The 17027-nt window shown below is 42.5% G+C and overlaps 1 protein-coding gene and 1 long non-coding RNA gene across 4 annotated transcripts in view; both read right to left on the bottom strand.

The window, feature by feature from the left end:
- Positions 1–14524, bottom strand: part of LOC5519121 (protein DD3-3) — a 47457-nt gene extending 32933 nt beyond the window's left edge. The window contains exons 1-6 of one of the 3 annotated variants that reach the window (XM_032363818.2): positions 14249–14520; positions 13870–13923; positions 13365–13451; positions 12058–12153; positions 11778–11834; positions 11259–11457 (exon numbers count right to left, since the gene is read on the bottom strand). In XM_032363818.2, the coding sequence (XP_032219709.1) occupies positions 11259–11457; positions 11778–11834; positions 12058–12153; positions 13365–13451; positions 13870–13923; positions 14249–14322 (567 nt within the window). In that variant the 5' untranslated portion in view covers positions 14323–14520. Of the gene's footprint in view, positions 1–11258; positions 11458–11777; positions 11835–12057; positions 12154–13364; positions 13452–13869; positions 13924–14248 lie in introns of all 3 variants that reach the window. The other 2 variants (XM_001638914.3, XM_048723663.1) reach the window with 2 other exon arrangements.
- On the bottom strand, positions 8665–9495 carry LOC125567862. Its single transcript, XR_007311876.1, has 2 exons — positions 9027–9495; positions 8665–8773 (listed from the first exon to the last, which is right to left on the bottom strand). It is a non-coding gene; the product is annotated as an uncharacterized LOC125567862 (long non-coding RNA).
- Positions 14525–17027: the final 2503 nt, after the last annotated feature.

A 17027-nucleotide genomic window follows, 5' to 3' on the forward strand; every position in this document is an offset into this window, starting at 1 on the left:
GAGTGTTGACTCCAGTCACCGGGTCGACGAAATAGTCTTTATGGACCACCACCCGGTGACTGGAAACGTTGGGAGCATGAGCAGTAATGTTCCTGTATGCCCCCCAGTCATCCGAATGGAGAACACTTCCTGGCTGAAGGACTTCCTGAATAATCGGCGCCAAGACTTCTCTCGTTCGCTTGTTTACAACAGTGTAATACCCTCGGCAAGGCTGGAAGGCCGTAGTCACCAGACCAAACACCCATCTTTGTCGGGATATCCTTCCTCTGCCATACTATAAACATAATAAAGCAAATTGTTCTATAGTTAGTTTTTCTATCACATGTGAATCACCTGACATGACGGAAAAACCTGGAAAACGCGCAATTCCAGATAGAGAGAAAAGACACAATTTCTTACAATGGCTATAGGTTCCTTATATTACGGACTGATTTTCAAAACACAAATAAGATGAGGCAGAGGTGCACATAACCAGATTTTGGCTTTTTAAGATAATTTTTCCTTGATCATAATTGCCCTGTGTATCAGTTCAGGAACGAAAAGCTCAAATTCCAATGACACTTTACAAAAGATCGCATCAATTAAAAAAAAGTCGCACTTGCTATTTTGTTTGCTATAAGTTACTAAGTACTCAGAGAAATTCTCCGCCTTATTCGATGTGAAGTGGGCTTATTTGAAGCCTCACGTCATGTTTTTCCGTCATGTAGAATCACCTTAGAATGAAATCCACCTTGTGTGGCCAAGTAAAAATAACAAGACATATAATTCCAACCATACCGTTTTGTAGCAGTTACAGAATAGTTTTTTCACCCACCTTTCGCTTGAACGAAATAACGGTTTCGTCGCACTTGCAAACATGGTTCGGGCCGCCGAACGGATAGACTGGGCGATCGACGACATCCCGCGAGCACAATAGTCTTAAGGCCCTGCAGACTTTTCCAACCATTTGAGGTGTCATACCTAACATTGTGCTTGCCTGCACTTGTAAAACTTCCACCGACCAGAAATATATGAGAACAACGAGCTTCGAAAGGGGCGTCTTGGGAAACAATTCGAAAAAGCTGTTGGTTCTTAGGCTCCTACGAATAAGGCAACGCGGACATTTCCTAAGAGAACAAATAGAAGTTATGAGATTTCGCCTACTACGTCCTTAAAGAAGATATATCATGCAAAATTATCATTACTTACCAAATTATCATTACTTACCACTGATAACCATCGATATGTGTTGCTCTTTCTTTAAGCTCCATGTTAATTCCACACATCCCGCAGTAGAGGGTGTGGAGAAAATTTAAAGTTAGTAGCCAATCGTAGAATTCTCTACGCGGTCCACATACTACTTGAGCAAGCTGTAATATATTTTGAATGTTGATTTTTTTTTATATCGTGTTTTTTGTTGCTGTTGTTATGAAACGTTAGCCCAGACTTCAAGTTTCTTAATATATGCCCAGAGTCTAAGGTAGGATGTGCGGACAAATGGACTTCACACCTCAATTTCTAAAGAAACATGTAACTGAAAGGCCTTATTGGCAACCAAACTGATTTGTTTTGTTTTGAAAGAGCACAGTTGTCTTTGAGAGCAATTTGATCGGGGTATTTGGTGGTAGGACTCGATGCGCGCGTTTCATCTCTCATTTCGCCGGTGAATAAACCTGTTTAACTGCTGTTTCCGCGGTATTAATGAACGGAAAGACATAAACGAATCGAAGTAACGACCTTTAAGAAGGCCAATCACGCCGTCAGTTTACACCCCCGCTCAATACCGAGTGACACAAAGCATCCATTTCCATCGGCTAATTCAAGCAAGTATAAACTGAAGTCCTTTCAATAAAAAATTGTCGTCAAAGTATAATTATTCAATTGTGAATGGTTATTTATCTTGCAAATAGACCATGCATTTTTAACGCAAAACAAAACAAAGGAGTGTCAGATGGACATCCTTTAAGCAATGAGTACAGATTGCAGTCATCGGAATAGATGTGGCTTTGTTTCGCACGGACACTACTCAAACCATCGTGAAGCACAGGTGGGCTGGTGGCTATCACACTGGCCCCTCGACACTGCGGCCCGAGCTCGAACCCCGGTTCTGTACTCGTGAAAGACGCCAAAAGAAAGTTCTCAAAGTGCTACCCTGGCAACACCTCGCCAGAAAACTAAATGAGACTTGTTTGAAAACATAGAAATTCTGAATGGTGCTTTTGGCTATGAGATATGGGGCGTACGCAGCCTATAGGCCTGCAGTTACTGGACTGCAAAAGAATTTGGCTATCTTATTTGCATTAAGAGGGCAAAAAATCAAATGCTTACTCATTCATTTTTATGCACGTAGTTTTATATATATGATGAGGATAAAAACTATAATTTTCTTAATCATGTTAATCTACAGATGATTTCCAAACATATTGTTATGTCGTTCAGTGCCACGCGACGAATGAAGTCCTATTTCAGATCGAGGTTGACAGAGGATCGTGTAATATTCTGAAAAGTCTGACGCATTGACGCCAATTTTAAACCCAAAAGCGGGAGTTATGAATTCTTCACGGGGATGCGGGATAAGGGGCCACGCCTTTATTTAGCTTCTGAATGCTTTGACTGCAACTTGTTAAAATCCTGCGTACGCCCCTGCTTTTTGGGTCTTTGTGGAGAGCAGCTCCTCTCTCTGCCTTATCAATGAAGTAGAAAGTATCCCTCAATTACCCCCAATTGGCTTAGGATTGTCAATGGTGATGTTCTTGATTTTTCTAGTTCCTCCTTTTCTCCGTAGCGTATTATCTGTATGATACTTCCATTTGGGGAGAAATGATAATTCAAGGTGGGAGAAACATGTAAGGGAAATATTTCCACTAATAAAGAAGTTGGATCCACATAACTGATTATCGTGATGGTTTAAGGAATCGTGTGCAGGTGTTACAAGTCCTTAGGGGTAAGAATTGTTGTTGACCACACCCTCAATGCTATCCGTCTAACCCGGTCAACTTCCCTCCCCTGTTATGACAGCAGGTTTGTGGGGAGGGAAGTTGACCGGGTTAGACGTATTCCTAGGGACGACACATTGAAAGACAGGCGTAAAGGTAAGAATGATCGTGTACCTTTTGTAGTCACTTTTCATCCAGCTTTACCTAATTTACCTGGTATTCTTCGTAATTTACAGCCAGTTCTAGAATCTTCTAGTAGATGTAGGGGTGCTATTGGTAGGGTACCTATGGTGGCTTATAGGAAACCTAGGAGTTTAAAGGATATGTTGGTGCACTCCTCTCTTAAAGAGGATAGTACTCAGGTTAGAGGTTGTGGTAAGTGTGGCGGTAAAAGGTGTAGGGTGTGTAACTTTCTTAAGACAGGGCGGGAGTTTCACAGTACAGTTACTAATAAGAAATATGTCATTAATTTTGACTTGGACTGTAACTCAGATTTTGTTGTTTATCTAATTACTTGCTCTATGTGTAGCAAGCAATACGTAGGGTCTACTATCAATAGTTTTAGGAAGCGTTTTAATAATCATAAAAGTAGGTTAAATAAGCACCCTAGTTTACCGGTTAGTGAAAGAGTTAAGGATGACCTGATCTATCAACATTTTCATTGCGACAATCATTTAGGTCTTAATAATGTTATGGTACAACTTATAGATAAGTGTAACTCTGAGGCTCAGCTTAGGGAAAGGGAAGGCCAGTGGGCTTATCGGCTTAAGTCTATCTACCCGCGGGGTATTAATAGTGATGACTTTTTTTGTAGTAGGAACCCACGTAGAGATGTGTAAATTCTTTTTATCCATAGCGCGCGCTATTCTAGAAAATGCGCGTTTTTGTCAGTTGTAATGTAATGGCTTTTACGCGAGGGTGCTCCACGGGCGCGACACCGCCCGTGAGAAAATTTGGATAGAAAGAAAAAATGTACCTAACTATTAGTCCGGCGGATATGTGCAGTTTTTACCTTGAATTGCGCATTTTTTGCTAAAGTTCCCATTTTTACAAGATAGGATATAGAGCCAAACTCAATTCGGCTTTAATTTCTGATTTAATAATGAATATTGATTTGGCCGCCATTTTGAACCGGTTGTACAACTTTTATACTAATGTAAATATATATTAATTACCATTACCATTTAACCCAGAAGAAAAAAAAACTAATTTCAATCAGTAAACTTATATAAGCATAAATAAAATTTGGGAACAAAAAGGGCTGATTATACTACAATGATAAAGAATACTTTTACTAACAACTAAGAAGAACTTTTGGAGGGGTATCAACACGAAACGTTACAAGAAATTGCGTATATTAACAAAAAACGACATACTGTACATAATGGAAGAACTTTTTCGAGAATCGATACGTGTTCATCTCCTGCTTACTTTTCTTCCTTTCACAACCGCAATGTGTGCTTTGCTTTCTTCAAAATGTAATTTTATTAAATTTTTTAATTTTTTTTTTAATTTTTTTTTCTTGTACTACAAGCTAGTATGTAGAAGTCCCTCCTGTAGTACACAAGTGATTGACGTAAGGTCCAGTGTTCCATATCAGCTTCTCCAACTAAACTACCGGACCTCCTTAGGCAGTACTTGTGCGGATTCGGGTATCACTAGCTCGTGTACGCAGTTGGGCCAGGGAGAGAGGCGCTCATTGGACATAGAAGATGAACGGATAAAAAGGAACCGTCGTGTGGTGTGTGGATGTCAATGTGAGATAGATAAAAAGGAGGGGGGGGGGGGTGCTCATAGGGAAGGGTGAACTTATTTCAATATGCGAGATCGAAGAGGGGCGCTTATCTGAAGTAGGGCGTCTTTACCAGTCATTACGGTACTTAAATAGCTAGAAAAACCCGGTGATTATTGATTCGCCACATCACATGACTATGGAATGCTATTTCAACAAAGACAACTTATACAAATTACAAGCCCTTTATTTCATTATTATTATTTAATTTTTTGCTTGGGGGGTGGGGGACGGGGGGGGGGGGGGGGGAGGCGTCATACTTTGCGCCACCATTTTTACCTCGACCATGACCTCGAAATAGAGAAGGGGAGGTGTAACAGTTCATGAACGGACATGCCAATTATGTCCGGACACGGTAGAGGACGAGTTCCACTTTGTCGTGCAGTAAATATGCGCAGTTAAGAACAAACTTTTTCGAAAAATCTAGCAGATCCTGGTGATTTGATTTCGCTAAGAAATCGGAGAGACAGAATTTTGCTCTAAATACTTAACCCTCCAAAGATGATGGGGATGTTGATGAAGACTCTGACTTTATAATTCACTTTCAGCCAAACCTATGTACTAAATTTGTATACGGAGAAGTGGATAAGTTGCATTGTTTATTATCTAAAAAAAATCCAAATTTTACCCCCCCCCCCTCCCAAACGCGTATGTTCGATGCCGTGTCACTATATCTCCGAACTCAATGAAAAATACATGTTCAAGCTAACAAAGGTGATAGAGTGGTTTTCAAAATCCCGTGCAACAAAATGTAATTGTTAATGTGTAATAGTCAAGCCAGAACAAAAGAGAACAAAAATATTACAGTGTATTAGACTTAGTTCAAACATTGTATTACCCATGAGCAGTATTTTAACAAACTACTTCCTTCTATCTAAATGACTTGTGAAACCATTCGAGTGGGCGCACTTGCCGCATTCCACCGTGCACTGGTGGCTAAGCGAACGGGAAAGCTATATCCGCTATAACAATTTCACACAAATTCGAAAGTCGTGAAGCCGGACTAATACAAAAACGTGAACGATTTCATAATCGTGAAGGATTTCCAAATCGTGAAGGATTTTAAAAATCGTGAACGATTTCGAAATCGTGAAGGATTTTAAAAATCGTGAACGATTTCGAAATCGTAAAGGATTTTAAAAATCGTGAAGGATTTTAAAAATCGTGAACGATTTCGAAATCCTTCACGATTTTTAAAATCCTTCACGATGGCCCAGGACGGTGAACTGATCCAGTATGACGCCCCCCCCCCCCCCCCCCCATCCCCCAAGCAAAAAATTAAATAATAAGAATGAAATAAAGGGCTTGTAATTTGTATAAGTTGTCTTTGTTGAAATAGCATTCCATAGTCATGTGATGTGGCGACTCAATAATCACCGGGTTTTTCTAGCTATTTAAGTACCGTAATGACTGGTAAAGACGCCCTACTTCAGATAAGCGCCCCTCTTCGATCTCGCATATTGAAATAAGTTCACCCTTCCCTATGAGCACCCCCCCTCCTTTTTATCTATCTCACATCTCCCTCACCACCATTCTTACCTATACACCGTACCAATTTTTCCCCCACCAACACAGCCATTAGTCATCTCCATACCACACCATATTATTATTATTATTTTTTTGCTTTTTCACCTACCCACCACACACTACCACAACCTATTCTAAAGTCCCACTTTATCTTTCAACCACCCTCCACCACCTACTAGTCTAACCTATCCACCTCCCCACCATAATTACATTACTACCATCTCCACTCCACATTACCTTACTAGCCATCCCTCACCATCACCATCCAACATCACCATACCATACGATTACACCCACCTCACTACCACACCACTTTAGGCCCCTACGTCTTGGTACGAATACCCGATCCAAACCAAAAAACAAACCAAAAAATTATGTACCATACGGGGAAAGTGCTGTATCACAATCTGTGATCCCAAGACGTACCCCCTCCCACACCTCCGCGCCCCGAAACCCCCCCCCCCACCACACCGCCACACTAACCACCTACTCCCACACTAACACACCTCACCCCCCAAACCCTCCACTACCCACACCCCCGCCGCACCCACTCCCACCACACCTCACCGCCCAGCCCTCCTCCCCACATCCACCACTAAACGCGCCCTACTACCCACACCCTCCCACACCCACCTTACACCACTAGCACACTCCTCCCCTGCACCCCACACCCCTTACCCCACCTACACACCTCAACTACACCCCAACATGCCACTACCACCACCCCTAGGCATACAGACCCTTACACTACCCCACTCCCCCAACACCACACGCCCCAACAAACACACAACCACCCCGCCTACAACCACCTTCCCTCCTACACATAGTACAAACACATGCATACCCACATCCCTCTCACAAATTAAATCTTACTCTATCCTTACCACACCACATACCTACCCACTACTACCACCCAGCTCTATACATGTCACAACCCCCTTTCTTTTTCCCCCCTCAAACCTAGCTTACCACCCAAGCACCCCCCTGCCCACATCACCCGCACCCAACCACCCACCTACCCCACAACAAGCACCCCCTCATCCCTCACCCCACAAACAGCCCCATGCCCACTTCACCCATACCACGTCATCATACAACCCACCACGATTATTCAAAACCCCAACACAACACCAACACCCACCTAAGCCCCACACACCTACACATACACTTCCTCCCCCCCCCTCACACTTTTCTACACTCTCACCTTAAATATACACACCTAACACACCCTACACAAGCCAGACCCCTGCCAACACAAAAACCACACACCCCTTTCCCCCCCCCCCCATGGCCACAACACTTCTCACCCTACAACACACCAAACCAACCACACCCTACAGCAGCCACTAGTCCTACAACCAACACTCCCCCCTACACCACAACCTACATACAGTCCAACCCCGCTCCCACCACACACACATCTACCCCTCCACACATAGCCCACCACATACACACCATAGCATCCTACGACTATACCTACCAACCCACAACACACCAACCAGCCACACCCTACACCAGACACTACCCCACAACCAATTTCCCCCCCTTACAAACACCTACATACAGCCCCCTCCCTAACCATACAAATATTTACCCCACAGCACAAAACCCAACTACAAACGACCACACCCTATGACCCACCCTACCTACCCACAAACCAACACCTTACATCACGGTTTTTTTCCCACCAACACAGCCATTAGCCATCTCCACACCACACCACATTATTATTATCTTTTCTTTTTCGCCTACCCACCACACACTATCACAACCTATTCTTTAGTCCCACTTTACCTTTTCACCACCCTCCACCACCCACTAGTCTAACCTATCCACCTCTTCACCATAATTACATTACTACCATCTCCACTCTACACTATCTTACTAGCCATCCTTCACCATCACCCTCCAACATCACCATACCATATGATCACACCAACCTCACTACCACACCACTTTAGGCCCCTACGTCTTGGTACGAATACCCGATCCAAACCAAAAAACCTATCCACCTCTTCACCATAATTACATTACTACCATCTCCACTCTACACTATCTTACTAGCCATCCTTCACCATCACCCTTCAACATCACCATACCATATGATCACACCAACCTCACTACAACACCACTTTAGGCCCCTACGTCTTGGTACGAATACCCGATCCAAACCAAAAAACTATTGATGCCGGTTAATTTTTGCCATAGTCCTGCTGGCTGTCTCAGACGCTGGACTCCTTATATAGGATTAGCCTATATCTGGACAGGGCTTTGGTTTTAGTTTAAATTTCCTATTGATGCCGGTTAATTTTTGCCATAGTCCTGCTGGCTGTCTCAGACGCTGGACTCCTTATATAGGATTAGCCTATATCTGGACAGACAGTTCAAATTTCCTGTTGACACTGCATTGCACTATTTATTCATTCATTATTTGCTTACCTAGCATTCTCACGTGAGACTCAGTTGCCATTGACACATGTGGTCCACACATGTTAAGTTTTCCCACTGACTTTGCTTGCAATGACTTCGAGCAAGAAATCTTGGGCGCCATTATCACAAAGACAAAAAAGTGAAAACATTTGTTCAAGATATGTATTAAGCTTATCTGGGAACTCTACTAAAAGATTCAAGGCAAAGGCTATCGAGCTCCAGGGAGACTGCTTGATAGTCCAGCTGCGAAACAACGTTTGTTTGTTTGTATGCAAAAAAGGAATTGAATTGTGATTTCAGTTTGCTTTCCTGGTACGAAAAATCATCCAAATGCATGAATGAATGAAACTTGAATTGCTTACCTATCATTTTCACTTCGGACTCAGCTGCTTAGTTGCGATCAGATGCAAACTCTTGTGAAAAGTTGGTTTGAGCCTGCTGACATGACGGAAAAACCTGGAACACGGGCAATTCCAGATAAAGAGAGAAGACACGATTACTTACAATGGCTATAGGGATAGTGCCGAAAACAAGCACAATCGTAGTGTTAAAACATTCGAGAAAAGGTACGAAAGGTTGTCGCTGATTTGACTAACTGTACAGCATTAAAACCATACTGTTCAAAAGATGACAGATTTTTTTGATAATGAGGAAGTCATAAAGAAAATTATAGCCTTAGGTTTGGTATAGTTTTCTTAGTATTAGCCAAAATGTGACAGTTAGCAGGTAAAAAGCTGCCATTTCAAAACAAAAAGGATGGTTTAACCGCGCGGTACTGGAACTAGTCTTGCGTTTTTCAGCACTGGCGGCTATAGGTTCCTTGTTCTACGAACTGATTTTCAAAACACAAATGACGTGAGGCCGAAGTGCACATAAGCAGATTTTGGCTTTTTAAGATAATTTTTCCCTGTGCATCAGTTCAGGGACGAAAAGCTCAAATTTCAATGACACTACAAAAAGTCGCATCAATTTAAAAAAAAGTCGCACTTGATATTTTGTTTGCTATAAGTTACTAAGTACTCAGAGAAATTCTCCGCCTTATTCGATGTGAAATGGGCTTATTTGAAGCGTCACGTCATGTTTTTCCGTCATGTCGAGCCTGCTGCATATACCGCTGTGCAGCCAATGGCCACGGCCTGTGACCAGTTCGGGCACGTAACATAGGGGTGTAGATGTCCGCTAAGCAACTAAGAAGCACCTATCATTCAGTGTTGCTTTTAGGACTGGTCGATTTAGGCGGTGTCATTCCAGTTGAACAAGTGTGTTTTTTTTGACACGTTAGTACAGCCCCCTGTGACTTAGTGTGATCAGTGTTCAAGGTTATAGATGATATTTGAGAAAACATGTTAGTGCTTTATGGAAATATATTCACAGAAACTCTAAATGCAAATATTGGCACTGTTCAGTCCGGTCACTATCCACCATTAATTGTGGATGGTGACCGGCCTTTTCGAAATTTGTCTTTTTCAGATCTCAGAGCCGAAGAGAGGACCTCGTCGACTCACTCGATTGCCTCGGAAGGCAGACCCCAATCACGAGACAATACGTCATAATAAGGATCTGATTTTTAAAGATTATTTTATTATGTATACTTATTTGATAATAAAACAGTGTTAGTGTGACAGCCTTTTTCTTTGGGCCTTCTATTTTATGGGGTGCGTGTAGCTTATTGGATACTGTACGCTAATGTGATTTACGGTGTTTTTAGATTAGTTCTTCTTCTCGCGATGTTATGGAAATAAAAATGGAGCTCGCACGTAATTGTTTCGGATCCCGACCTTATGTTCACAGTCTCAGTAAAATACTACGAAAAGCAACATCTCTCCTTTTTTCAATAAATTGTGAAGTACTTTTGTGTAGAAGTATTGATAAACAAACCCGCGCACAACATTATTAATAATCTATTGTACTGATTACGTTTTTACAAAATTTAAGACTGAGGCATCTGTTAAAGAACTTATAGAGTTCTGTTCTTACACATATTTATGGTCCCTCTTTTTACTCAAACTCCTATTTATTTTTCATTTCGTGTGTGGGAGGGCGAAAAGAGATCGCCGATGTCTAAACGGGATTAATAGCAGGCACGTTCCCAGGATTGGCAGAGAGGGGTTGCGTAGTTATAGGCATCGTATAGAAAAGCGTATTATTTGAAGTTTCACGCGATCATAAATTCAACATTCTCTTCTTTTTTTCCCCTTTTTCAATCGTGAAGGATTTACAAAATCGTGGAGGACTTTCAAAATCGTGAACGATTTCAAAAATCGTGAAGGATTTTCAAAATCGTGAAGGATTTTAAAAATCGTGAAGGATTTTTAAAATCGTGAACGATTTTGAAATCGTGAAGGATTTCCAAAATCGTGAAGGATTTTGAAAATCGTGAACGATTTCAAAATCGTGAAGGATTTTTGGAATCGTTCACGATGGCCCAGGACGGTGAACTGATCCCCCTCCACTGGGTGGGGTGCCAGTACCCTTCAGGTGTAGGGTTAGTTTAGACAGTGATGTTATGTTGCGACTCACCCTCCACTGGGTGGGGTGCCAGTACCCTTCAGGTGTAGGGTTAGTTTAGACAGTGATGTTATGTTGCGACTCACCCTCCACTGGGTGGGGTGCCAGTACGGGTAGTAATCCCGCTCCTCGGGACACTCATACCCGTACCTAGTCCCTTGTCGGTCCTGGCGAGTGAAGCGTGCCGTGTTACCGCGAAGAGGTTGATCAATGGTAAACAGCCCTTTGTTGCGCTCGCGCTTTTTGCATTGAGAGTAGTAGTCGAAGTCTTCGTGCATTCCGTACCTAGGGGTATAAAAACGATAATTTATTTTTAGTTAATATGATTCTATAGTGTGAGGTATCAGAGACATGGACAATGTCACCAGCCCATCACAAAAGAAAACCAGCCCATCACAACAAATAAAAACACAGCTATTTCCTATTCCCAATACTACACGGTTTTATGGATCACATAACCAGTTTTTGTGTGCAAACCGAAGGTTCTATCACAGCTGTCACCAGCCAGTCGAACGTTAACAAAATGTTACACGATCCAACACAGCACATAATACTCTCAAGTCAGCCTAGCCTTAACTTAGAATTAGAAGGTTCAAGAGACTCACCTCAAATCTTTGTTACAGTCGAATTTGTAGCAATTGGCTGGATCATCAGGAATAGTCCTACGACAAAAAAGTAAAAGCAATTGAAAAAAAAGCTTGAAGGCATTTACTAGGTGATGTTAGAGTAGGAAACTTCATCTTGTTTTTTTTGACGCGCGCTCAAGTTCCAGTTTGCGCACGGTCGTAAATAAAAATGGTAAACTGCGTGCAGCAGGTTTCAAAATACCTATTGTATAAATCGCGGAGACACCACTAAACGCCTAATAGTAGGGTGTGCACTCACGTGATAGTAGTGCCGTCTCTCACCAGCTTGTCACACATGTACTGGATGACGAGCTCGCAATTGTTGTTCCTGTCCATGCACGTGTGCTGGTTAGCCCTGAAACGAGATGAGGGAACATTAATAATAATAATAATTAATAATAATTAATTTATAAAGCTCTAAAATTATGTTAATATATTCTATAGCGCTCAACAGAAAACAAATTCTTACAAAAACATCTAAACTAAATCAACATAACAAATTGTAACACGGTCAGCTAAATCAACAAGTCCTCTATGTAAAATTAGCCAATCTGAGAAGGGTTTCAAGTGCCTATTTAAATGGTACACGGCCTTTTATGTTCGTAATTAGCTTGGGTAGCGAGTTTCATGCAGAAAGCCCAGCATGGGCAAAGGCCCTGTCGCCAAAGGTTTTGCATCTTTTGCGTGGTACTGCAAGTACCAGGTCTTTGTTTGACCTTAGATTGTACGCCTTACATCGACCAGGCTCTAAAAGGGGACATTCAACCGAGGCTGGTTATCCCAGAAACACGAGATGAGGGAACATTCAGCCGAGGCTGGTTATCCCAGAAACACGAGATGAGGGAACATTCAACCGAGGCTGGTTATCCCAGAAACAAGAGATGAGGGAACATTCAGCCGAGGCTGGTTATCCCAGAAACACGAGATGAGGGAACATTCAACCGAGGCTGGTTATCCCAGAAACACGAGATTAGGGAACATTCAGCCGAGGCTGGTTAGCCCTTAAATTAAACACGAGATGAGGGAACATTCAACCGAGGCTGGTTAGCCCAGAAACACGAGATGAGGGAACATTCAGCCGAGGCTGGTTAGCCCTTAAATTAAACACGAGATGAGGGAACATTCAACCGAGGCTGGTTAGCCCTTAAATTAAACACGAGATGAGGGAACATTCAGCCGAGGCTGGTTAGCCCTTAAATTAAACACGAGATGAGGGAACATTCAGCCGAGGCTGGTTATCCCAGAAACACGAGATGAGGGAACATTCAGCCGAGGCTGGTTAGCCCTTAAATTAAACACGAGATGAGGGAACATTCAGCCGAGGCTGGTTAGCCCTTAAATTAAACACGAGATGAGGGAACATTCAGCCGAGGCTGGTTATCCCAGAAACACGAGATGAGGGAACATTCAGCCGAGGCTGGTTAGCCCTTAAATTAAACACGAGAAGAGGGGACATTCAGCCGAGGCTGGTTATCCCTGAAACACGAGATGAGGGAACATTCAACCGAGGCTGGTTATCCCAGAAACACGAGATGAGGGAACAAGCTTTCATTACAAGAGACGTACCACTGGATGGGCAGGATGGAACCGCCATAATAGTACAGGCCGCCGACATTGTGTCCACCACGATTGTTATTTTGAGAGTCGAACAACCTGACACCCAAAACAAATAAAGTAAGCAACAAGAGAAAAACACAAAAACGTTTAATAGACACTCTAAGCCGTCAGAAAAATACCTAATAATATAAACAACAACACCTATTTCCATCGACTGATTTTGGAAAGTTATTGCGATATCTCCGATTTAGTTTTTATTGATGTAAAAAAAACTTTGTTTTCAAAATTGGCTATTTCGAGATTAAATTACACAATTTTTTTCCAATATTATACTGAATAAAAACAATAACAAAATTATTACTGACTAGGGCTTCAAAAAGCCCCCTTCACTAAATAGAAAATCTCTTTAGCAATTTTTGTCCCAACCCTTTGACTTCTTGGCAAGCCCAAACATTTTCATTCTGCTACTTATAATTTTACAAGATAACACAAGTTCACACGTTATCTTCCCTACCTGTTAGCGTTTCTTCTGTCCCTGTTCGGCTCGTCGAGACGGTTATTGCCCCCTCTATGAAGGAAAATAATTTTTAATAAAACTCTTGGAGAAAAGTTTAACATTTTAAATCATTTTATGTAGATTCAAGATAATGCGCGCATTGGGTACAATTTCCAGTATTCCAAACGATCAATGATGCATCAAACCATCCCTAATAATCGCATGGTTTATTCCTTGGCCTATGGTCTACACAAAATTCTTTATATTACTGTAAACTCAAAAACCTAAGCACAAGCGCATAATTCGAAGCTGGAAGAGAAACGGGGAGAATTTTGCCCTGCAGCACCCATAGTGAATTTGCACATTTGCGAGAATAAGAGCATTAAGATGGACTCACCTTGGGTTGTGAAGGTTGATATCTGAAAATACTGAAGACACAGCGACCAGAATCAGTAGCGGAGAGCGCCACATCACGGCAAAGAATATGCTGGAGGTCCTTCAACTCCGTCAAGCCGATTAGACTATGAACCGCGAGTCGTGACTAAAAAGTTTAATATTGACTGAAGTAGCACCTTAGCAGGTAGTACAAAGGGTTATAAGGCGACAATTCAAACTCTTGGGAATAGCACATTTCTACTCGAAACATGAGCAGCTGTCTGATTGTATGACACAAGACTTGAGAAAACAGTAAAACCCCTTTTAGAAGATTGCCTTTGTTCTGTAAGTAAACACTAATCCCTGGATTATGTAACCTTTTATACAGTGTAAAATACTCATGAAAACACAATGCAACACCTGGGAATAGCTTTGGGGATGTTTACTTTATTGTAGTGATCATTAGGGTGTATTTGGTTTGGCGAGTCATCGAGAAAGGGTAGACGCGCGATGATTGGTCAGAACGGAAAGTAAGGACCGGGTTTAGAATGAAATACAAACCATTACATGCGAGGTGGTTAACAAGTACTTAGATGGACCTTTGTTTTAGTTAAAAGACTGTTCCACGTTTATCTCGAGCTATCTAACAAAAATCTTTATCAATATTTTTAATTTCTTACTCTTTTATGATTAAGCATATGGCTTTTTTTCTCTTTCAATACTTGAAATCAGGAACTTACAGATATTCATGTAGAGCTGGTCTGAATTTGAAAACAATCGCCCCCCTCTCGCCTAAAGAACATTATAAGCGCCCAGGGTGTTAAAACGAGCATATACGGCATCTACCTTCGCATTGCTCAGATTTCTATCCTTTATAAATAAATACATGTAAAGCACATGATCTATAGGCAAATGCTCGCAAGATGACTGAAGAGCAAGCTGTTCTTTCTCACCGGGGCAGTTTTATCAGCTCATCATCTACCTAGGCTATACATAGGAGGATCTGAAGAGTATTCTCAAGTTTGTTTAAAGGGTTTCGACTGGCGTCTTGGGCTTCCTGTGTCAATCTTTCTTCTTTGTCAGATTCTTTTCTGATTTCTGACGGATTGCGATGCATGTGATGAAGGCGGGAGGTGATGTTTTTTGCATGTTCAGTCTGCTTACGGTTTCCTAACAATGTGGAGTAATACCTAGTCGTAGTTATTTCTTCCTGGCCAAGTGCCTGGATACTGTCAGCACTTATTGCTTTCTGGCCGAGGGTCGCAAGTTTCTACTCCTATGCGCTGTGTTATCAGACTGCGAGCAAAAATCACTCCCCTCCCTTACCCTGTGAGGAATACGGCACCATGGCAAGAGCCGTCGAAAAGCCTCTCTGTATTTTCCCAGCCTCCAGGCGTACAACCACGGGTTTAGCAGCGACTTGAGCATGAAAAGGTAGAAAAAGAAACAGAAAAGATACATCTGGACTACGTTATTTCCAGCACAACCTGGACAAGCGTCTATGACTTGGTAGAACACAAACCACGGCGTCATACAGACCAGGAACAGGAGTAAAGCGGCCAGGAAGACAATGGTCATCTTACGCTGTCGACGGTACGCCTGCATCACGGCCCGTCCAGACTCGTCCAGGTTACCAGCATTTTGACGGTACCCCCCTGAGCACGTGGTACAACCTGCCGTACATGAGTAGGCCCAGGAAGGCGGGTAGGACAGTGTGAAGTCCAGACAGGGCGTTCACTAGGATGAGGTTTCCCGGCCTGAGTATAGTCCTATATATCATGTAGACGGCGGCATAACTCCACATGCTTAGTATTAATAGAATTCCTCGACGTGTCGTCATTATTGATGCGTAGTGCATAGGTCTGACAACGGCAACGTAGCGATCGTAGGCAAGCGCGACCATGTGAAATATTGACGCCACGGAGAACAACGAGCTCAGAGCCTCCACTACCATGATAGACACTTTAGCAAAGGTATAAAACCACCAGATGCATGTGGTCTCCAGGGCGAATCCCACGAAGAAGTCAGCGGCGGCTTGGCTTGCGATCAGGAGGTTGGCGGGAGCCCGCCGTAGGTTCCTGTTTGGGTCTTTCCACACCGCTACAATCACCGCTATGTTGGTAAGGGCGGTGGGAAGGGCGGTGAGTAGAAGACCGATCGTCCATAGCCAGCTGTACTCCAGGCTTTGCTTTTGCCATGTGCTGTATTGACCTTGCGATGAGGCGTTCATAAGGTGGATTACTGGACACACTGAATGTGTCAAACACACCGTACAAGTTCCTTGAAACACTGCAATAGTCTAAAAAGGTTTTGATGCGAGTAAAAAGACTGAGTTGCTTTTCAGGTTACCTTGGTACGAAAGAGCTATATCCGCACTTGATCTCTTGGCTATCTGTTAACGAGGTATTGGGTGGATCTGATGAGGTCGTCTGGTGAATCACTGATTGTTCGGCCTTAAATGTAAACAGAGGCGTTAAACCAAGATGTACTAAATATCCGTGTAACGTTTCCAGGCGCGAAGGATACGGCTAGCCTGAACTTTATTGTTTTCGATAGCTTTAGGCTTCTGTCGCAGAGACCACGAAAGATTGAAATAAATCAACAATGCGCCGACCTGTGTGCATTTGAGTGCGCTAAATGTTGCACAGACGAGAATGTCCGTTTTGTCTTCAATAGTGTCTTCGTCATTAAGTGTTTTCCTTTCTAAAACTTAATGAGCAAATGATACATTATGACTAAAGAGTGACCTTACGAGTTTAAATCTTTTTTACGAATTAACTGCCCAAATGTGCGATAAAAAA

This window comes from Nematostella vectensis, chromosome 1 (assembly GCF_932526225.1).
Source record: "Nematostella vectensis chromosome 1, jaNemVect1.1, whole genome shotgun sequence".
NCBI lineage: Eukaryota > Metazoa > Cnidaria > Anthozoa > Actiniaria > Edwardsiidae > Nematostella > Nematostella vectensis.